At 42.4% G+C, this 23,191-nt stretch overlaps 1 protein-coding gene across 1 annotated transcript; it reads left to right on the top strand.

The window, feature by feature from the left end:
* The first annotated feature begins 113 nt into the window (after positions 1 to 113).
* LOC119739413 (protein arginine N-methyltransferase 5-like) lies at positions 114 to 15,973 on the top strand. Its single transcript, XM_038214359.1, has 13 exons — positions 114 to 241; positions 2,636 to 2,754; positions 4,337 to 4,554; positions 6,167 to 6,359; positions 7,812 to 7,975; positions 8,636 to 8,797; positions 8,914 to 9,050; positions 9,834 to 9,956; positions 10,588 to 10,763; positions 12,286 to 12,395; positions 13,107 to 13,314; positions 14,815 to 14,879; positions 15,711 to 15,973. The coding sequence occupies exons 1-13, from the start codon at positions 153 to 155 to the stop codon at positions 15,861 to 15,863; spliced, it is 1,917 nt and encodes a 638-aa protein (XP_038070287.1). The 5' UTR covers positions 114 to 152; the 3' UTR covers positions 15,864 to 15,973.
* Positions 15,974 to 23,191: the final 7,218 nt, after the last annotated feature.

Genomic DNA, 23,191 nt, shown 5'->3' with positions numbered 1-23,191 from the left:
TTCGTAATCATGAATCATAAATTGATGAGAGACCAAACAAATCAATATTGTTTTATTTTTTTTGTTATTTTAATTTTTTTTTCAGAGAAAGTCAAATATAGACCTAGTTCAGTGACTCCCTTTTGATAGTGGAATGGTCCTTCAATTGCAACATGGCGGGGCAGCAACATGTGTCGTGTGGTCGTGACTTGCATTGTGTGCCGGATATTTCGTCTTCCACTCAACTGGCCTCAGTTGCAGGGTATGTCGGCGATTTCTGTTTAATCGTGGACCACCAGAATATGTTTATTTTATTCTTACATTGAAACGGAGTATGGATTCGGAAGGTTTAATTGTACGCGCCACGCATGGCACGTTATCGAACTTGAACATGTTTACGAGATTGGATCTATTTCCGACACTATGCTTTTCACACGTATGCAAATGAGATGGACCTCGAAATGAAACATGTGAAGAGCAAATGAATCCCACTTTCTCTTTTTTACTCACGTCAAAAACTTGTAGGAAAATTGTGGGGCCAAAATCATTTGACGAATTAGCGAATGCATTCTGGATATGGATGAGTTGGATGAATGATGGATCATTTATTTATCTACTCTCCTAGAACTATGAGGCTCCGCGTGAGCGGAGCCTCATAGATGTAGAACTAAGCCCGCAAAATCGTCTGCAGCACAAAACACTTATAAAGTACAAAAACGTCCATCAAAATGCAGACATTTCACACAGAACCGCTGCACAGTTTGCCCCTATACTCCGTACTTTACCTCTTGACATACTCACGTATCATGGGCGGAAGTAACATAGGTGGATTCTGTCGGTTTTTAGGCCAAAATGATGAAAAATATGCCCTTTCCGCACTGAGCCAACCGAACACTTGAAACGTGCACGCATATGATCGAGCGATGATTTTCGGTTCGCTCGGAGCGCGCCGCGGGGGGTACGGTACAGGCGAAATGATAGTATGTGCATGCGTACAAGTGAATGTACCGTACCCCCCGCGGCGCGCTCCGAGCGAACCGAAAATCATCGCTCGATCATGTGCGTGCACGTTTCAAGTGTTCGGTTGGCTCAGTGCGGAAAGGGCATATTTTCATCATTTTGGCCTAAAAACCGACAGAATCCACCTATGTTAGTTCCGCCCATGATACGTGAGTATGTCAAGAGGTAAAGCACGGAGTATAGGGGCAAACTGTGCAGCGGTTCTGTGTGAAATGTCTGCATTTTGATGGACGTTTTTGTACTTTATTAGTGTTTTGTGCTGCAGACAATTTTGCGGGCTTCTACATCTATGTTCATGCGGAGCCTCATAGTTCTAGGAGTATTATTTATCATGACACTTGTTTTGATGGACAGGTCATAGGCCTTATGAAATATAATTTGTAAAATAGGCCTAAAGTGTTGGAAGGTAAAAAAAGAAAAAAAGAATCGTTCACACTTTCAGAGCATTGACGTGATAATATGCATGTAGGTCAGTTGTTGACTGTTATTAGAAAGATAGTGGATATGTTGCCGGAGGTAATGACGGCAAACTAACGATTACTAAAGGTTTGCCGACGGCAATCCGTATCAACAGAGGGCGCTGTACTCTTTAAAATAGGGCTGAATTATAAGATGTATTAAATTCCCACCAAAACTTGTGTAGCACGTTTGGTGTAATGGTTAAGCAAAGGCTCTAGAAAGCGGGATGGCGTTCGACTCCAACCGCGTCACATTTTTAATTTTTTTTTTCTCGTCCCCAAATAAATAAGAATATTTTTCTTTTATTATTTTAACATGTCTCAAACATTTTTTGCAGAGTATTACATTTTCTTTTTCAGATTTGTGACTCTGGAGGATTTTTTTAAGGGAAATAAAGTCCGAAATTATAAAATGGTCTGAATCCCATCTTGTGAATACGACGTAACAACGATAATTTTGGCATGGAGCCAGACTAAAAGTTGTCACCGGAAAATGTTTAAGTACAAAAAACAGTAACTGCGCATGTTCAGTGCATATCCGGCAAACTAACGTTTACTAAAGGTTTGCCGTCTCCGGCAAAATATACACTGCTTATTAGAAAATAGAATGCAGGCACAGGCGAAGGAGTGGGTTAGAATTATGTACAATGTCAAAAACATAATTTGCCCTCACAAACATGGAATATTCTGTCATCATGAGAGTTGTGGGAAGTTTTAGGTAGCTGTTAGTTCTTACACAACTCGTACATGTCATTTACGCATACCACCTGACCTCAACTTAATGTTTTTTCCCTTCATCATTCATGTTTGTGTACTTCATGTCTCACTGTTCAGTGCTTTGCAGGAAGGAAGAATTCCATACATCGACATCACCAGTTTTTCCCTGCAGAGACCTATCAGACATCAGAAAGCGATAACATGTCCTAAAAATTCAACTTAAGCAGGGAAAATATTGAAGAATTTACTGAGAAAACACTTCAAATTTTTCAGACCAGTCTCACTGTGTTTGGGCACAGGGTGTGGTGTGATGTCCAGCTATGGAAGTCCTTCCTGCTTTGCTACAAAGTGATTGCATCTGCATAATTCTTTGGCTTCAAGCTGTGGTCCCTGGGAATATGTAGAGCTGCAAGTAGTCCACTGAGTGCTGTTAAAAGGTTTTTTTTCTTACTCATCGACAGGTTTGACTTTGCAGCTATGCCCCTAGTACATCCACGGTTCAAACGGGAGTTCTTGGAAGGCAAAGCTAAGGACAGACAGGGGGCGTTTGCCAGGTCAGATCTGTTTCTCTCAAGCCAAGGTACTTCATCTTTGACAGTCTGAACTCCTAAAAACCAAAACAAAATTAACTCCCTTAACATTTTTATTAGGATTCTTCTGACATCAGCTACTGTGTAGGAATCAATTTGGACATTCTCTCCTGTTCTTTTTCAAGAGTCATCCAGCAGGAACTGGGCTCTATCTGCCTTAATCCTCAAAATCCCAAAAAGCTTCTTTTTGTGGGTTTTGAGAGATGTAGGAGGGTAAGAGATATCATTTAACCCTAACCTTCCCTAATCCATCAAAATCCATCCTCCTTTGGGGGATTTTGGCAGACAATCTATCTGTACCAAGTCCATCAAAATCCACTAAGTCCATCAAAATCCACCTATAGTAGTGGTGGTCTTGTGGTGGATTTCAGCTGATTTAGTCCTGAAGCATTATGTGAAACAGGGTCAGTGATGGAGTTTGGTCCAGTACTTAGGAAAAAACAGTAGGGAATTTAGGGTTAAGCACTTGTTTTGTTAACTTTTGACTAGTTTGGGGCTGTTTATACTGTTGATTAAAAAACATGTTAAACATCATAGCATTGATGAATCTCTGCATATTGAAAAATGGGAATTTGCGTTCTGTTGCAAGGGCCGATAGGACATTGACCCTAACCGTGCAGTATAGTCGTGTTCCCTAATGTGGCGCACTTCAAAGCTTACCCGACTTTCCTCGTGTAGTGTTGCCAAACCTCTTTGTTGACAAACCTCAAATTCATGCAGTGAAATACTGGTACTTTTACCTTATTAATGCTTGCTATTTTACCTCTGTGAACAATTTCAGTTTCATAAAATTTAATCCGAAATTCAAAAACGGTGGTGTCCGGAAATTGGGCACAAATTGGCGGAGTGTTCCCTAACGTGGCGCACTTGAATAAATCTTGGAAAATTCCAAATTTACACTTACGAATTCCTGTAAACTTGAAAAATTCTGATAAATAATTAATATCTTTACTTACATACCCAGCCAAATGTTTGTCAGAAAATTATTTTCTTATTTTTCAGGGCATTTTCAAAGGGTTCACTTTGCACTTGAAAATAAAATCGGAAAATCACGCCAAAATAGCTTTTCCTTCTAAATTTGTTACGGGTAAATAAACTCGCGATTTATGAACAGGACCGTTTAGAACTTGAAGAAATTTCACTTTCTGTGAAATTTCAGTTTAAAATTTTGCTCTAGGTAGGCGCTACCGGCGCAAAATCCAAGTGCGCCACGTTAGGGTACATCAACAATATCATTGAAAACTAGAAACTGCACCAGAAGATTTGACATGAGCTTTCTTTGTTCTGGTACAAAAAATGGAAATTCAAGCCACATGAATAATTTTTTTTGTCGACATAGCCTGCATCATTATTGTCAAAACACTTAGCGTGTTTTATCAGGACTCTCCCAAAATCTGCATTTTGCAGAACAAAGACACACTCTTTGCAACAAAAATGTTTCATCAAGCCAATGTAAAATAAGCAGCAGCAACTCCTTCAAAATTGTGCAAAACCGATAGTACAATTTTGATGGCTTTCAAAGGGTTCAGGACAAATGCACAGCAACTTATTCCGTTCCTCACCTGTCGACAGACTGGAGCTCCCTAGTGGTGGGCAAGCTGTCGCCGTGGTTACAGCTGGACTCGGAGGATGAGACGACACGCAAGAACTCGCAGGCCGCCCTGAAGCAGGAGTTGGCCTATGCGGCCCATCTGAGTGTGCCCGCTGTCTTGGTGCCGCTGACCAGTAACAGATGTGCCAACCTCGGCCGTTGCTTGCTCAGCCACATGCAGGGTCACAGTAACCACCAGGTAGGTGTTGTTCAGTGGGGCTAGTTTGAGGGCAAACTGTGCTTAAGGCCAAAAAAAAAAATAAGTCGGTCTCTGGTCAGCGCGCGCGTCGATTTTAATCATGCGCGTCGATCTTTTTTTTTTCCAAAATGTTCCGCGGTAGCTCCAACAGCGCCCTCTATTTCTGCACCTCCTCAATTTTTTTTACCAAAGAGCACCCGGAATGGGAAATCGCACCAAGGCAAATGATCGAAAGCACCAAGGCAAATTATGGAGGACACCAATGTACATGAGGACACCAAGAATAGTGCCCCACCTTGTCTGTACAATCCATGCTTGAAGAAAAAAAAAAAGCAAAAATAAAAAAAAAAGCCGCGTGGCCGCGTCAATTCCGGAACTTTGGTCTGACCAGAGACAGAATATTTTTTTTTTTGGCCTAACCAGTTGAGTGGCTGTATTAATTTTCAAACATATAGTTAAAGGGAAAATACAACATTTGCAAACATCAAAAAATAAAACTACCAAATCATTTTGAAATACCTTGCTGGAATGTTAGTGAATGACAGTGTAAAGCATCCTGTAAAATCATGGCACCTGGTATACTGTCATTTTCAAGAAGAGTGCTATTTTTGTATCAATTTCCAACGCTGATCGGCTGATCAGCGTTGGAAACAACTGGCTTTTTTTTCAAATACTGGCCCCAATTGACCATCGCACTTGTTTGCAATCGATTACAAACCTATGAACGGGTACGAGCCAGCTAGACTGGTTCCCTGACCTTATAATTCCCCAATGTATGTAAACTACTCTGTTTCTTCTCATATGGAGTCAGGGAACCAGACTACAGGAAAATGATCGTTTTTCTTGGTTTTTATAGCATTTTCGAACCCAAAACCTCAAAAAAATCAGTGTAACTATATTTGCTATATATTTCCAACCCCCAATTCCATCCATTTCTGAAAATTACAGCAAAAGCAAATGATGTATATTCCCTTTAATGTAATAATCTATTAGGAGGAAGAAATACATTATTTTGGCTAGAAATCCTGCTGAACGCAGCAACATGCAACACTTGTCAAAATGGCAAGTCTGCTCAGTGTAGCATGGTCCATCAGGTCAAAATATAACTGCCCCAGAGTCTGCGGTCACCAACTGCAGCATGATACAACTGTGGCATTGCCCGATGGGACTAGCTCCCATTGTTTCCGAATTGGCCATTTATGAAGTGGTGTTAGTGGCTCAACGCAGCAAGGTCCCAGAAATTTGTACACCTGATGCACTGTGTTGTTTCTGGCAGGGTTAGGATTAAGTGGAAATTTGCAGGATAGCCTGGATTATGCCAGTTTTAACATCTTGTATGGAAGTGTCTCGTGTGCCGTAAATTGGGAACGCACATGAAATGTGCATAAGTAGGCACCACGTCTGTGGGGAGTTACCCCTTAGTGCAGCAAAAGCCCCAGCTATTGTTGGGATGGTTCCAACTAGAGTTCTGGGAAGCCCTTAGCAATAGTTGAGACAATCCCATCTAAAATTTGGATCGTCAAAACAATAGTTTGGATGATGCTATAGTTTGGGCGCAACAATGGCAATCACCGAAGTAGCCTATAATACACCTTGGCTTTCCATCCCGTAGGTGTGGATTCAGGTGCCAATGTGCGCCCCCTCTCGCCTGACCGATGATCTCATTGAGAACGACACCAAGCAACGATCCGGTGGCAGCAACAGCTCATTAGATGACAGCGACATCATACCGGCTGGCCAGGATCCCTGGCAGTGGTGGAACACGTTACGCAGGGTGTGCCATCATCACAAAAGACTGGGTGTCGGTACGTCGCTAAACCTCTAATCCTCCTCAATCCTCCAAAATCAACCAGGCAGGTTTTTGTGGATTTGGGAGGATTGAGGCTGTTTTACCGGTTAAGTACCTTGTTGATTTCGGAGGATGCATTGTGTCAGGGTCTTAAGCTGTACCTTGTGTTGTTTATGCTCAGCCATGCATAAATTTAGGCCTAGATTATACTTAATATCATCCGTACTGCTTCTGGATATCATCGGTACTGCCTGATTGTATTACAATAATTGTTGAAGGATTTGGAGGATTGAGGCAATGGACACCCCTCCACTGAACAAATTCAAGAAATAAAAGGATGATTTTGGAGGATTGAGGCTGAATCTAATTTTTACATGGAAGCAGTTGAGGATTTTGCAGGATTGAGGATGTATCTTAGCAAAAAGGCCTAAGAGGTTAGGGTTAAGTTTCCTGGGTGTGTGCACTTTTCATATCATTAATTCCTTCCCCAGAGCTGCTAACAAGTACGTTTTTACCAGATTTTTAATTTTGTATTTGGGTTTTCTCTTTGCCAACGTATTTTATAAACATCGTATACCGAGGACTTGGGAGAAAAGATTCACAAGTTATACTCAGATGAAACTAAAAAAACCACGACCTCCTGCTTACTAGTGCAAATATCTTACCACACAACCACCGAGGTTGCTGGGGTCGGCTGGCTGGTTGGAGTCTGATATTTATAAGATGGAATTTGATTTTGTTTGGAAATTCAGTGAAAAAGATAACAATACTTCTCTTCCTTAAAAAAAAACCCTTTATTTTCTTTAATTGAGGTTTCCAGCTATGCACATTTTAATTTTTTTTAGGATATGGAAGGGTTGGGTTTGAAATACTGACTTATTAAAAGCCAAACCCCTAGCAGTTCCCCAGGACTACCCTGCTAAATCCAATAGTCATATTAGTTTCCTGCTCAATCCAACACAGTCCCACACAACCCAACTTGCCAAGTTGTTGGGTACCTGAAAATATAAAATGACTGGCATCTCAATCCCACAGAATCTATCTGTGCCTTATTTTTCTGATTGCTGCTGGATCCAACATAGTCCAACTTGGCGTTATTTACCCGTACCCAACAGAATCTGACTCAGAATGTTTGAGTTGCCTGCTGAATCCAACAGATTTTGACAGGAATATACACAAGGGTTTTACTGCTCAATCCAACAGAATCCATCTGTGCCTTATTTTTCTGTTTGCTGCTGGATCCAACAGAGTCCAACTTGGCGTTATTTACCAGCACCTAACAGAATCTGACTCTGAATGTTTTCAGTTGCCTGCTGAATCCAACAGATTTCAATAGGAATATATACATGGGCTTTACTGCTCAATCCAACAGGACCCATGAGATATATAAAATGGTTAGATCCTGTTGGATTGAGCAGGGTTAGGGTTAAGAAGCCTAATCAGAATCCATTCCTCTTTTTGCCTCCAGCATTGGAGATCTCCACCGATCTACCTCCCCAGTCCGTCATCAACCGGTGGATGGGTGAACCGCTCAAGTGTGCTATATTCTCAACGACGCTGTTCCTGACCAACAAGAAGGGCTACCCGGTGCTCTCCAAGGCCCACCAAATGGTCGTCAACAAGTTGTTTAGAGTAAGTGGTCTGCCAGTTGACCAATCCATTCAGACTCCCCCCCCCTCCCCGCCCCCCATCTGCCAGTTGACCAATCCATTCAACCCCACCCACTGTTCCCATGGGCAACAACATGTACGTCCTTCCAATGCACCCTTTTACTAATAAATTAATGATTTTGCACGCATGCACAACAATGGGTCTGGCAGCAAGAAGCGAAAGCGGTCCAGCGAAAAGTTTACAAGGGGTCAAAATATTTGAATCACTTTTTCTCAATTTCTTCAGGATTTGTTGCTTTTTTTGTTTAGAAAAACCTCTAGAATCGTAATAGGCATTACTTTCTGGCCTAAGTGGGGTTTTTTGGGCACAGAATAAAAACTTTAAAAATTGCTTTCGTCTCCCGTGCGTACGAGGGCGAAGGAAATAGCAGGGATCCTTTCCGCACGAGTGGAGAATAATAACCATGTGTTTCGGGGTACCCGTCCACCAAATTTCAGGCCGAATCGCGGTGCTAAATCGCTGCAGGCCTCATTGTGGCTGAATCAAGGGCTGAAAATGTTGGAAAAACTGTCCTTAAGACAGTGGGGTCCGACCACATGCAGTGCCTTTAACAGTTTAAGCACAGAGCCTACAAGGATCAAACCCCAGTGCTTCATGGTGTTGAATGTTTCTTTCCCTCAGCTTGATGTGCAGATGATGATCACCGGCATCAACCGACACCCAGACAAGGGCATCCGAGCCTACCAACAGTACATGGACCATCTCTACCAGAACCAGCAGCCACTGACTGGGGTGGAGGCGTTCGCTAAGGGATATGAGGACTATCTGCAGTGCCCACTACAGGTACGGCTCAAAGGTCAAAAGAACCCCCCAAAACAGATACAGAGCAAACCTAGTTAAGGCTGTGTAATTTGGAACAATATATATTTAACATATGTTTTTCTTGTGTTTTTCTACAGCCATTAGCCGACAATCTGGAATCCCAAACTTACGAAATATTTGAGAAGGATCCCGTCAAGTACACCAGCTACCAGAAGGCTGTGTTCCAGGCACTGAAAGACAGGGTACCAGACAGTGAAAAGGACACCAAGACCTCGTAAGTAGAGCCCTCGTAATGTTGAACCTTCTAGCTTTGATGAAGCTTGTCAAGAAGACATTGTAACTTCACTGTTTGCATGCAAGGCAAGTTCTCATCCATTCAATTTTGGAAACACTTTAGGATCCAATTGATGTCACACTCATATCCCCTAATTGTTTGTCAAACAGGACAGAAATTGGCCAGTGTCACAAGTGACTTTTGATGGAATTAGTTTCTAGCGTACTTTAAACTTGGCACCTTGCAAAGAGCTCGTGCGGTTTTACCATAGGGTTGACAAATCCGTTTCCTGAAGCTGAAGTTTGTCAGAGCAAACCATGCTTAACCCTAACCATCTAATATCCTCCAAAATCCTCTTCGCAAAATGGAGGATTTTGCATGATTGAGGATATGGCAATAATGTGTGGCTGAGTTTGGAGGATGCAGTGTGTCAAGGTCTTAGGCTGGACCTTGTGTTATTTATGCTCAGCCATGCATAAATTTCAGCCTACATTATACTTGAAATCCTTCGCACTGCTCCAGGGTGTGACTGGCCCTGCCTCAACATATTGATAGTGATTGCTGGAGGCAGTGGTCACCCCTCCAAGGACCACATTCAAGAAACAATCGATGGTTTTGGAGGATTGAGGCTGTATGCAATTTGTACATGGATGCAGGTGAAGGATGTTAGTTAAACGGTGTTAGTTGGTGAAATTTGCTATTGGTATTTATGCGTGTCATGATTTTGATTCTTCAAATTTTCCTTTATTTTTCTGTTTTACCCTGTCCTCGGTTCCCTGACAGTGTTGTCATGGTGCTAGGTGCAGGCAGGGGTCCCCTCGTTACGGCTTCTCTCAAGGCAGCCGAGCAAGCTGACAGAAAGATTGAGGTGTACGCTGTTGAGAAGAATCCCAACGCAGCTGTGACGTGAGTACAGAAGCCAGCGTGGCCCCTCGCGCTGTCTTGAAATCCCAAGATGACTGTCGTAAAAATTCCCAAGATTTCCCAAGAGGATGCATCAGAATAGAAGCAAAGACAACATTTTCACGGAGCTAATGTTTGTCCAGTGCAATCATGTACTTTTGTATACATCTAAGTGCTGCAAAATCGTCTACTGCATGCGCAAAGTCCCCACTCCAAAGCACAAAATCCCAAGATTGGGTGACAGTTTCCGCAAGCCTGACCCGAATTCCCGAAGGATCTTGCAAAAATTTGGATTCCTGGGCAAATTGTTCATAACTCCTCCCTGTATCATCCCAAGTCAACCACTGCAGGAACCCAGAGGCATATTTATCTGTTTTTTAATTCTGCAGGGCCTGTGGCCCCATGGACTGTTCCAGAATCCTTCAACATCCTCTGAAACATCAGTAGGATTTGGAAGCATTAGGGTTCAGGAAAAATGCAAAAGAGTCAGCTTTTGGGTCTCACCTTACCAGCTCTCTGAAAGAATGGAGCAAAAAATTCAAAATTAGAATTTAGTATCACCTTTGGAGGAAAAAAAAGTAATTTTTAAAGAGCATGGGGTATCAACTTTAAACTTTTTGGTTTTCTGCTGCAGCCTCTTCACTCTCAAGGAGGAGAAGTGGGGAGACAACGTGACCATCGTCCAGAGTGACATGAGGGACTGGAGTGCTCCCGAGAAGGCAGACATCATCGTCAGTGAGCTCCTCGGAGCGTTTGGTGACAACGAACTGTCCCCTGAGTGCCTAGACGGGGCACAACCATTCCTGAAAGGTATTAAAGCCGAGGGCTTAACACTAATATTCTAGGCATTTAGGCCATTCCAGACGCCGTGCTACTGCCGCGCCGAATTCGACAAAATTTGACTTCTTTTAATTCGGCACGGTGACAGCATGACGTTTGGAACCATTTGGCTCAGCAAATTGGTTCGGCACGGCACCTTTCTATGGCTCGCCAGGGCTGCTGCGCTTTGGTCGTTTAATGACAGTGGCATGGCACTGTTCTAAACGCCGCGCCATTGCCATGCCCAACTCAATTCAGTTCAAAGTTGGGTCAAACATTTAGGAATGCGCATGCTCACAATACCCTATCTCTGCATCACAGGGAGTGAAATTAGCGCGAATATTTTGATCGCGCTGAAAGTTCATTGAACTGCTTTAACGTGCCCCATTACTCCAGATGCATTAGGGTTCGACTATTAAGTTTGGCGTTTAGAGCAACTACCCTGCTGTAGACGAACTATTGCCGCACTCTCAAACTCAGCGCGGAAATAGCGCGGCGTCTAGAACGGGCCTTACCTTCCTGAATCCTGCAACTCCACCGTCACACAAAAATTCTCTGGACTCTTCAGGGGAGTCAGGCCGGCACAGTGGCTTCTTTCCTCGCCTTCCACTTCTATGGTCCGGGTTCGATTCCCTTATGGCCAACATGTGGATTGGGTTTTCAGTCCGTACCTGATTCCGTGGGGTTCCCCATAATATTCTTCTGGGGTTTTCCTCCCACCTCCAAAACTGGAATTTCTTCTCATTGTCTTCTTTAAACTTGCGAGCTACAGTGTTTATGGAGCTTACAATGAATCCTTGGTTTCATTTCCAGAAATTGTAATAATAATTAATCCCTACATAATCATGACTGGATTCTACATGCACATTTCACAGCCCTGCAAAATGCTCCATTAAAGCTACAGTCCATCATTTGCAGCTATCCAAAAAGTAACTGACGTAATTATTGTTGAAAAGCATACTTGGTTTAAAGATAGTAAGGGGACTAAACTCCCTGTGAAATTATTCTTTCTGGCAAGCTGTCATTTCGAAGAAATCAATGAAAGAAGGCCTTTCCAATGATGCGTCTAAAGAACCATCGTTAGAAATTAGTAGCTCTTTTTTTATTATTCGGTGAAGCTCGGGCAAGAGTTGACACGACCCACACACGCGAGCGGTTGCTATAATTCGTCGGTTCAGTGCCTGACGACATCACGTAGCTGCAATCGGCTCAGTGACAATGTGTCTGGGATGCTGAATTCAGGCCCAATTCAAAACATGACTTGGCAACTTTTGATTTGAAATCGAGAATATACAGCATTCACTGAGCTGAAATTTCGCCAGGTTAGTTGTTCAGCACCCTTTTTAAATCTTGAACACTTTTGTTGCTTCAAACGAACATAATGCACAAATTACAAATGATGGATGCTACCTTTAATGTACCCAGGAGGGTTATTAGTGCTTGCTTGATGTCATCACTGGGTATTATTTGATTAAAAGAATTCAGGTTTTCTGATCTTTTTTTTCCCTGACAGATGATTGTATAAGTATCCCCAGTGCGTACACATCTCATCTCAGCCCCATCATGTCTCATAAACTCTACAATGAAGTCCGCCTGTGCAAGGATAAAGACAAGAACCAAGATGTAAGTAATCTCTCTGTGACTGGTTGTAACAGTTGAGTGCTCCCTGCTTACATGAAGCAGGATTGACTGTCTGTGACTGATTATGTAAACTTGAAACAGGTAGTACAAGCATTGACTGTAGGAGATTGATCAGCTAGCCGTACCTACAAGTTAGGCAAAAAAAAAAAGTCTCCGGTTTCTGGTATGGAGCTTGCCCAAAAAGTGGTGTGGCGACGCGGCTTTTTTTTTTTTTTACCTGATTTTTTTGCTTCAAATGTCGGCTGATGACTGCAAATGGTGCCTGACTAAACTTAGTGCAAATATATGGGAGTCCAGAGAGGCCACATTAAGCTTATTCTCGACCATAACCCAATCTAAAAACACGTTAAAATTGTGCAGCAGCAGAATTCCAGTCAAACCAGTGAGCTTGGCGGTTTTGAGACATCATCTTTCATTGAAAAAAACTTTTTCATTTTGCCGACGCGCATGGCTACGGCGACGCGCGCGCATACCAGAAACCGGAGACTTTTTTTTTTTGGCCTTAGTTGCTTTTGTCTGTTTATTGAATTTGACTTGGCACAGTACCTACTCAAAATAATGATCTGACTGTTAGTGACTAGTGTGTGTCAGTTACGGGGGGAAGTGGATTGAACTTCTGACTGTCTGTGACTGATCAAAAAAAGGGAGAGATAAACAGTTCCCCTTTTCTTCTCCCCCCAACCCCCTCCCCAGGCCCACTTTGAGACCCCCTACGTGGTCCACCTGCACAACGTGACCCGCCTGGCCCCTGCCGTACCCCTCTTCACCTTCACTCACCCCAACAAGAACAGCCTGGACAACACGCGCTACATGTCGGTCAGTTTCACCATGGAGGAGGAGGCAGAAGTACACGGCTTTGCCGGATACTTTGACACAGTACTCTACAAAGATATCGTGCTAAGTGAGTATTGTGCTGAGGTGTTTGTCAAAAAAAAACAATTGAGTTGGGCGGTGGGAGACCTGACCACAACACATGTTTACAGGGTGACCCCCCAAAAAATGCAACCCTAAAACATTTGCGTTAAAAAAACAGGATTGTTGGATTGTTAGGTTTTAGGTATCAGATCTCGGTATCAGATCTCGGTATCTGAGAGAGTCATCTTCCAAATTCTGAACAAATCATGGAAATAGCACTTTGGGTTGCTGAGAAAATGCCAATTATGTAAAAGTTGTCATTTTTCATCCTGTACAAAAAAAAAACCCACAGTGTAGAATTTTCACTGTACTTGTTTGTGCACGTCCTAATCCTTACAAACAACACGTCACAAAATATTATGACAAGAGTACAAATGATGGAATGCCTTTTATTTTCCACCTGAACATTTTTTTTAGTGCTGTTTTAAACCCTTTCATCGTCATAAATATGTCAAAATACTAAAGAAATTGCACTAATGAAGGATAGTTGCACAGTAAGCTTACAGTAACATGTTGCCCTGTTTGAAGTACTTGTGTACAGGATGAAAAATTACTACTTTTACGTAATTGGCATTTTCTCAGCAACCCAAAGTGCTATTTTCGTGACTTTTTCAGTATTTGAAAGAAAAGCTCTTGTTAAATCTGATACCCAAAACATAAAAGCCACCAATCCCATTTTAGAGGCAAACGTTTGAGGGTTGCATTTTTTTGGGGGGGGGGGTCACCCTGTTTATGAGGACTACCAACGGCCCATGTTTCTCATTATCTGATTGGTTGCTATGCATCTTGGCTGTGCCGCCTCCCCTGTAGCTTGATTGGCCCACTTCTCCTGCACACTCGTGCGTCACAATTAACGCTGCACCCTATTGGTATGCACATACGTCAAGGTCATTCTGACAATCAACGCACTGGTCAGCATCAGGCTTAAAATGGCTGTCCAGATAATCGGCCATTTTGAGGCTTTGTTCAGACTAGCTGGATACCTGGACACAGTATTCTTCAAAGATCTTGTTCTATTTTCCCAGTACAGTATACCACCAAATTTTTCAAGTTTGCGGTCGACAAAAACATGACCAACTTACCGTGGATTGAATGAATGTCAGTGGCAACTTAAGGAAAGTTTGTTTTGATAGATCAAGGAATTCTTCCCCCTCACAAAAAAAAACACCATTCCTTGATAAAAAGGAAAAAAAAATAACGAGATCCTTCAATCTTACACTTACGAGCCTACTGACCGGACAAACTAACAATTCTAAGCTTCTCGTACCATGGCAAATTTGTCGACCCTCTCCCACAATGCACTGTGAAAAATTGGACTCTCTGTGGTAACCTGTCGGTGGCGCACTGTATTGGGAATCGCCCATGTTTATGTATTCTGTGACTACACAAGCATTGTTAGTCGTCATTTCCCCTAATCTTTTTTGACAATTAGATACCGGTGTAAAAAGAAAAACACTAACACTAATATTGTGTTGTTCACTGACAGGTACAAACCCCAAGACCTTCTCGGAAGGAATGTTCAGCTGGTTTTCCATATTTTTCCCATTGAAGGTACGTGTAGCAGAACAGAACCATTTGTTGGCCCACGGTCAGAATTGCTTGGCTACAGCTTGTACATGTAATTACACATGCGCATATGGAAGCGGCTTAATCAACTTCTCATAGACGCGTGTGTTACTACCGGCCATAGCTAAACAATTTGGACCTAGCCTTAAGCCGGCCTCAGGTCGACCTGTGATTTGCTTGCGCCATGACGGAATTGTCAGCATCAAGCAGAAAAGCAGTGCTCAAGTCACAAAATGAGAAATTGTATGATTCTTGTAGTGCAAGCTGCATCTGGACACAAAATCGCAACCATGCTTATGTCACCCACGACGCAACGACGATTCCACAGCATAGACAGTCCTGTGACTTCTTTAACAATAGCGATAAAAGCATGTTGATAGCAATCAAACGACCTTCCATGGCCACATCTGTTCATTCAGCCGCTTTTGCCTCATGCTGATTGGCTACATGACTGCGATTGATTCCCGCCTGACAGAAACACCGAACACGTCGCAGAAGTTGAAACTTTGTTACTCTTGCGAATGTTGAATTTTCTTTTTAGCGCCGACTGCTTCTGATGTCTCTATATTGTCGCAGTTGCACTCAGGTAGCAAAAAATCGGCGACTAATTTGTTCCCAGCGGATGTAGCCAAGACGAAGCTTGATCCAGAAAAGTCAGTCGCCGACTGTTCTGTGTCATCGCAAGTTCAACCGGAGGGCGGCTTTATAATATTTAACTCTGTCTTTGTTTTGTTGTGGATCTGGATAGGGGTTACATATTGTATCATTTACTAATTCATTTTGTTGTTGTATTATTTTGTTGTTTTTTATATTTAGGAACCTGTACATGTGACAGCCAAGTCAGATTTGGTGGTCCATTTCTGGCGCAACTCCACTCCGCGTAACGTCTGGTACGAGTGGTGCGTATCGGAGCCAGTGACAATGCCTATACACAACATCAACGGACGATCCTACACCATCGGCATGTAGCCCCACCCCATCCTCGGGCAGAAATTATGAAGGCCAGTTTGTGCAAGCATATAAAACTTTGTGAAATCATCGGTATGTGATGTTAAAAAATGTACTCATTATTATTATAATCATTATCTTGTGTCTTTTCGCTGTGGACAGTTTATCGGATATGATGTGAGCATATCATGCCAAAAACTAAACCCATCATGCTAATCTGCATTCCTGTAACGGTTGTTTAAAAACTTTATCACCTTATACAGTATGTCCCCCCAAAAAGTGTCCGTCTGACTATTTTTGAAATAACTACAAAACCATGAGGTCAATTTTGAAAGTTTTGGGTTGTGCAGATACTCCTAAGCCATGGCCTCAACGCCTATGAGTTTCATTGAATATCAGTCACGCATCACTGCACAATTGTCAATCGATCACAACATTTTTGGACACTGTGATCTCGTTCCATGCCTTGACCCTAACCCTGTCAGGCGCAACACAGTGCATCAGGTGGAAAAGTCTGATGCACTTTGATGCATTCAGCTACCAACACCAGTGCAAAAATGGCCACTTCTGAGACAATGAGAGCTAGTCCCATTGAACAATGCCACAGTTGTATCCTGCTGCGTGCGGTGACAACAGACTCTTGAGGCAGTTTGGCCTTGAGATTTTTGACCTGATGGATCTTGCTACACTGGGCAGGCTTGTCATTTTGACAATTGTTGCATGTTGTTGCGTTTGGCAGGGTTTCTAGCCAAAATACCCTGGAGGGTTCAGCCGTGTGGTTGCGAAGGCCTAATCGTCACCATTGTTAAGCAAAGTTAATCCAATTATGTACTTGGATGCTATAACAGAGCAGTGACATTCATGCACTCCCAAAAACATGGCATTTTGAACGTTGTGTTTCTCAGAAAATATGCTCAATTGTTAAAATATAACAGAAGAAGAAATTCTAAACTTTATGTCAATGAAACAATCGACGTCATCGATGCCGAAATGTCAATATAGTTAGTTACTGGTAAAGCTGACCTTCAAGTCTGGAAGAAATTGTTCGAAAACGTCCCCAAATCTATGTATTTATATCAGTTTCTAGGAATCTACTCAAGTTGTTATTTCACGAGTAGTTAGACACATATATCATCTAAGTATATTCCAAATTTCAGCTTAATCTGGTGTTGCAGACGCTAGTGTTACAATTTGAACTATCTCCAAGGAAAATTTCAACGAGGATTATTTGCCGACCAACCCATGTTCATTGTTCAGCAAAGCGCCGTAGGCGCTATGGCTGACCGATTTCGGCCCAGCACACAATGATGACGGGCATATTAGCATATTCATTAGCGTCACTCGGCGTGACTTTGCGTGGGTCTCGGTATCGACCAATGGAAGTCGGCAAAAAGGGTGATATTTGTTATTTAACAACTTGTGAAGGAGGCTTTTATGCCATTGTTTACTTCACACCATAATGGATAGGAACCTCATTAATATTTGTGAGGCTTGAAAAGATTGACAGGTATTGCAGACACCAGTGTTTACAACTTTCAAAATTGCACGTAGCCAGACCTATTTTTCCAATTTCAACGAAAAGTACTGAACATATCAAAACGATTTTTAGCACATAGTTTGATCATTCTAAGGGAAACAAACCCTGAAAGTTGCATGAAGTTACGGTCTTCCAAATAAGAGAAATTAATTTTCAAAGATTTCGCCCGCCAACGTGAACAAGTTTGTGTGTATGTTGTTTCATTCAAAATAAAGTATTACGTAACCTTTAGAAATCGGCCTTCGCAACCACACGGCTGGGTTAGGGTTATTCAATTTCAGTGCTGTTTTATATAAGCTGTGTAAACTCCTGCATGTTGTGAACAAATGGCTGATGTGGTGGATACCAAAAATAATACTGAATGTGGAGATGGAAGTATAGTAAATCTTACCCTGTTGATGAAACAAGAGACAGAAGTGTGGTTGAAGTAACACAAAATGGATCCGTTTATTGGACTGGTAGCATGTAAAGGTTTGCATGGTGAGGTCGGTAAATAAGCGTAAAGTTCGCCGTGTTGCCACGTGAAAGGGAATCCATTACTGACACGCGTCACTGATCATCCAGCCTCCCCTGCCCCTAGAAGCTTTTCACACTGTCGTCGCGCCTCCCCGTGTTGAAATCAACGGAGGTCCACTGTTGGAGAAACTGGGTCCCATACAACACAGTTGGGCGAGGCATACTGTTCACACTGACACCGGTGTGTACACGGGTCGGCTGTAGAGTTTGGATTTTCTACCCGAGACCAGGGTTGGCGTTTACCCATGCAGAGCGCTGGGCCCCTGTAGAAGCCTTTGTTGGATGCTTGCTAGTGTGAAAAAGAATCCCGAAATCTTTACTTGGTACTTGGTACTTGGTTGGTGGTCCTCTGAAATATTCCATCTAGGGAATTTAAACTGTGGAGGTGTGGCACCAGGGTTTACAAGGTGCTGCGGCCACTGCCAGAAACACCGGGGCGAACCCCTTCTCTTAGCGACGAGTGTTACTGGGTTCTTTAACGTGCATTACACAACACACAGGACCAACGGCTTTACGTCCCATCCGAAGGACGAAGCAATAGTGGTAAAGTGCCTTGCTCAAGAGCACAAGCACCATGTTCCCACGGCCAGGATTCGAACCCGTGTACCACGGCACATGAGTCGAACACCGTAACTATCGGACCACAGCACCCCACTTGTGTTTGACAGGGTCCGACACCAAGACTTTGTAAGACTCTCAGGTTAGTCTCCAGTGTTTCAGCTTCTACACCTTCATGCTTCACTGCTTCCAGTGCTCCCACCAACCACTGAAGTCCCAACGTCGCTCGACAAGAGGAAGAGCGCACCGTCCAACAGGTCGAATTTACACCGGAACCACACAGACTCCCAAAAGAGATTTCATGCAACACGATGCAACCTCAAAGATTCCTGACTCCTTCCCTGAACAGTAGATGGCCCTTTGTAACCTCTTTCAAAACCCCCAGTGGGAGGGACACACCGCTGGTCTGCGCACAAATTGCGCAATGTACGCATATACAATGTACTTAATATATTCTGAACGTGCATCAACCCATAGCATCTTTGCGTGAGTGTCGGGCGCCGTAAGCACGCATTCACGTTTCCCTCCTAGTAATATCCCCAACCGTTGTATAACAGTTGAGAGGGTACTTGTGCAGACTATAAAGTTCACCCTATTAATGGACAGACCCAGTAAGAACCGCCCCATGGTGTTCTGACCAATTACAGCCGTGATTTATGTCCGACGTGCGTGCACTAAAGTCCGACATGCGTGCACGCGCGTATGATGCGCGCGGCAGGAAAATGCAGCGTGGCATTGGAGAGGAGCACGTGTTAATTTGCCCAGTGCGCAGTGGGCGGGGCTTACTGGATTGGTCCCTTTGCAGGGAGTTGAACAATTAACTGTTTGTTATGCAAACGTCACCTATGTCATATTTGGGGGGGGGGGATGCAGGAACTATTTCCCTAACCATGGATGTGCTGCATTCAGATGACCCAGATGCATGTTTGTGGTAATTATTGAACAATATCTATTCATCTCACTTCCTGTTCAGCTTTAACAATATATCTCCTGAAATTTTGTGGTCTTGTACTTACAATAGTGTTTAATGTATACCTTGCAATTATAAAAATCAAAGTCTTATAAAATCACACTTTTTTCATAGTGTCGGAAGTGTTTGAAATAAAGTTATTCAATATAATTTACGAACATTTTGAGCGAGCAAAATATTCATTTACAGAAGGGAAGCCCGGAAAGGGTGAATACGATAGGGATCATCCTGTGATGATATAGCCAAAATGCATTCTTTTTCTCCTTGTAAACCACCGATGTCACATTTCAAAAACTTTAAACTGTTTTTTTTTTTATTTAAGAAGTTACTTTGTCAAGATGACATAACTGATTTTCATACGGGACCGAGTTGCATGATTGTTTCTGCCTTTGTCTTAGAACACAAGTGTGCAATTTCCTGCTGCAGAATTTGAGATCGTTTGGCATATGTGGACTTAAAACTTTAATTATATATTCCCCAAGTTGTAACAACTACGTCTTGAGAGTGTTTTTTTGATACATTTCTGTTGAATTATGTAAACCTGCGCCAGCCAAAGTCGACACAATCTCTTTGCACATCAACATGAAGGCTGTTGATTGGTTTACAGCCGTCAGATGACCCTAATACACGAACAAGTGCCAGCCAAGATTAAGTTCACTGCCGAGGATTCAGATATGGGAATTTGCTTTTCGTCTAGTTTGAGCTCCTTTTATGCATCAATTTTAACACTTGACAGAAGCGCAGAAGGCGGTCTTATGCAGTGTGTTAGGCCAAGTGTAAAACAGGCTTCCAGAGATACAGCTATGTCTATATTGTCGGCTGTTCCCACATAGTTGTAAGGGGAGCAGATCTAGGCAATAGCTCTAAACTAGAGATTCGGACATGGCCTTATGCGCCTATCAAATGTTTCCCCCACCCCTCCCACCCCGCGCTGCCCCAGGTCCGATGTCGGGATTTGGTCACGTTTTTCATGCCCCAGGGTGGGGATTTTGGTCACTCAAATTACATTGTTAACGTTGGGGTATTAATGGAAAGGCCATCACTAGTGCGCCCCACGTATGTAAGTCGGGGCATGGTCGGGGATTGTCACTTAAATTTTGCCCGAGGGGTGGGGATTTTGTCACTTCAAAAGTGACAATCCCCACGTCTTGAGTGGGGCAGCCCGGGAGGGGAGGGGTGGGGGAAACAATTGATAGGCGCATTACATAGACAACCACAGCTCTGCCCACAAGAAGAACACTCCAACCAGACTAATTGCATGCAACATGTCGTCAGCTACAGATGGCACCAAACGTACATGCCCACCGATTGGGCACAATCTGCAGGTCAAGAGGCGGTTGTCTAGCATAATTAATCAGTCAATCTTCCTTCCATATCAAACATTTCTTTTGACGCGAGTAACCTGTGCAATACTGGAGAAGTGTTGGACAGCTTGTTCAGTGCACCAATCTATTTTATTGTATTGCATGTTTTGACTATACCTTGAGTTTTGGACATAAGAGTGCCAACATTTTGGACCATGTTTGACCAATAATATTTGACACGTCAACAGTCACGGGTAATGTAAGTTGAAATAATTATACCAAGAATGGGAGACGTTAGTTCCAGGGTTTGCAAGACGTTTGCAAGAATTGTTAAACTTGTGTCAATTTTTGTCGTAAATTAATCAAACAATTATGAAGATGCTTGGAATTGCCATGTTAACTAATATTTCTGCTAGTTTCAAACAGTGTGCAAGAAGCTGACCATAATTCATTTTCATATTTACTAAAGTTTCAAGGACCTTCACACTTAAACCTTGTATTTGATTAGCCACCCCTAATTTTTTTATAATTTCGTGCTCTGTTCTAAAGATGAACAGCATAATTTGAAAAATTAATTTCAAATCCTTACCAAAAATGCATCTGAGTTATGCTAATTGGTAAAAAATGTATTGTAGATTTGTTATCTGTTATATTATTTATATATGTAATGCATATATATATGCATCTTTTTGGTCGTGTACGACGTTTCTTGAAAATATTAGAAAAATAAAACAGCGATCTAAGTGCAAGTTTAGAAATGCCAATTGTTTGTTTCACAAGTGGTAAAGCTTCATATAATAGGATAAGATATGTGAAAAGGCATCAGAAAGGCATAATGTGTAGGCCAAGATTTTTTTTTTAACTGCTTTCTAACTATGAAAGCACCAACTTAACGTTCTAAATAATTATTTTTAACTACACAGTCTAAATAAAAACCATATGATGCCATATAAAATAGGTGCTGTCATCCCATCCCCGGAGTCTGTCTGCCTCGGACGACTGTCTGTAGAGCTTGACGCATCGGGCTATAAACTAATCCAGGATGCCATGGTCTGGTCCTAGATTACTATCGAGCTAGGCTCTTGGAGATCATCGCCGATTTCAAGACTAGATCGTGGCGATAATATAAATAAGCTTGCAGTAAGCACCATTTTAGTAGTGCTTGCGATGGCGATCGGCGTCATACTGCGTGAGACGTTCTGGTAAAAACAATGAGACGGAACTGGGCACAGGCCGTAGTGTAGGAAATGCCAAGAAACTGAATTGGATGGTTTTTTTTTTTTTTGATTTTTCGATTTATTGATACATTTATGTATTTGTAATCTTTGACGGTCTACCACCCACATTCAAGACAGGGTATTAAAAACACGATATATAAGTGTTTTTAAGGAAAAACAACTTGCATCTTGCAAATTCACGACTACAAAACTTGAACCTGTAAAGGCCTTTTGCTCAGTGTTTTAACTCTTCCGACGTGACGATGAATGCAAACTTTAAACGGCCGTAACTCGTCAATGGAACGCCGATTGAAGTGCCACAAACGGTATTTTGGAAGGAGAATTTTATTCTCTTTCATAATCCCCGTTAGGCCTCACCCCCATTTTGACCACTGCTCAGTTCTATCTCATTTTGTCAGAACGCCTCAAATATTTGAAAAATTGCGGACTGCAAGTCACCAGTCATGACGGACGTAATTTAAAGGGAAAATACAACATTTGCAAACATCACAAAACGAAATAATCAAATTATCACAAACTACCTCTACTGGATTGTTAGGGAATGACAGTCTAAAGCATCCTGTAAAATCGTGGCTCCTGGTGTGCTGACATTTTCAAGAAAAATGTTATTTTTCCAACGCCGGTCGGCCGACCAGCGTTGGAGAAAACTGGCTTTTTTTCGAAAACTACTTGCAAACTCTTTGCTGCAAAAACTGCAAAAAACTCTTTGCAATTGATTACACACCTGTGAAGGGGTACGAGCCTGCTAGACTGATTCTCTGACCTTACAATTCCCCAAAGTCTATAAATTCTCCGTTTCATCTTAAGTGGGGTCAGGGAACCAGACTACAAGAACATGAATGGTTTTCTTGGTTTTTCCAGCATCTACAAGCCCAAAATGTGAAACAACTCATTTTAACAATATTTGCTATAACATACTAATCCCCCAAATCCATTTATTTCTGAAAATTGAAGCAAAAGCAAATGTTGTACATTCGCTTTAAAGAAACACAGGAACGCAAACTAAGTAATAGACGACACCACATGTGGCAATATGAAATCGTATAAACGTGCATTGTTCAAACTTGAACAATATACACAGGGACTACAGATACAGAACACACACGCATGGGTTGAGTTTATGCTCAAGATTATGTTGCTGGGACAGCGCCAACAGGGTCTTCAGAAATGCCAAAAAGTTAACACCAGAAGACTTGATTATTAAGAAAGAAAGTCATGCACAGCCG

This window comes from Patiria miniata, unplaced genomic scaffold (genome assembly GCF_015706575.1).
Source record: "Patiria miniata isolate m_02_andy unplaced genomic scaffold, ASM1570657v1 HiC_scaffold_30, whole genome shotgun sequence".
Classification (NCBI taxonomy): Eukaryota; Metazoa; Echinodermata; class Asteroidea; order Valvatida; family Asterinidae; genus Patiria; species Patiria miniata.
This window is presented reverse-complemented; position numbering and strand designations above follow the sequence as displayed.

Coding starts and splice junctions, on each gene's coding strand:
- LOC119739413 (XM_038214359.1), top strand. CDS start 153: ATGGCGGGGCAGCAACATGTGTCGTGTGGTCGTGACTTGCATTGTGTG. Junction 242..2,635: donor CAACTGGCCTCAGTTGCAGG/GTATGTCGGCGA, acceptor ACTCATCGACAG/GTTTGACTTTGCAGCTATGC. Junction 9,051..9,833: donor GAAAAGGACACCAAGACCTC/GTAAGTAGAGCC, acceptor GTTCCCTGACAG/TGTTGTCATGGTGCTAGGTG.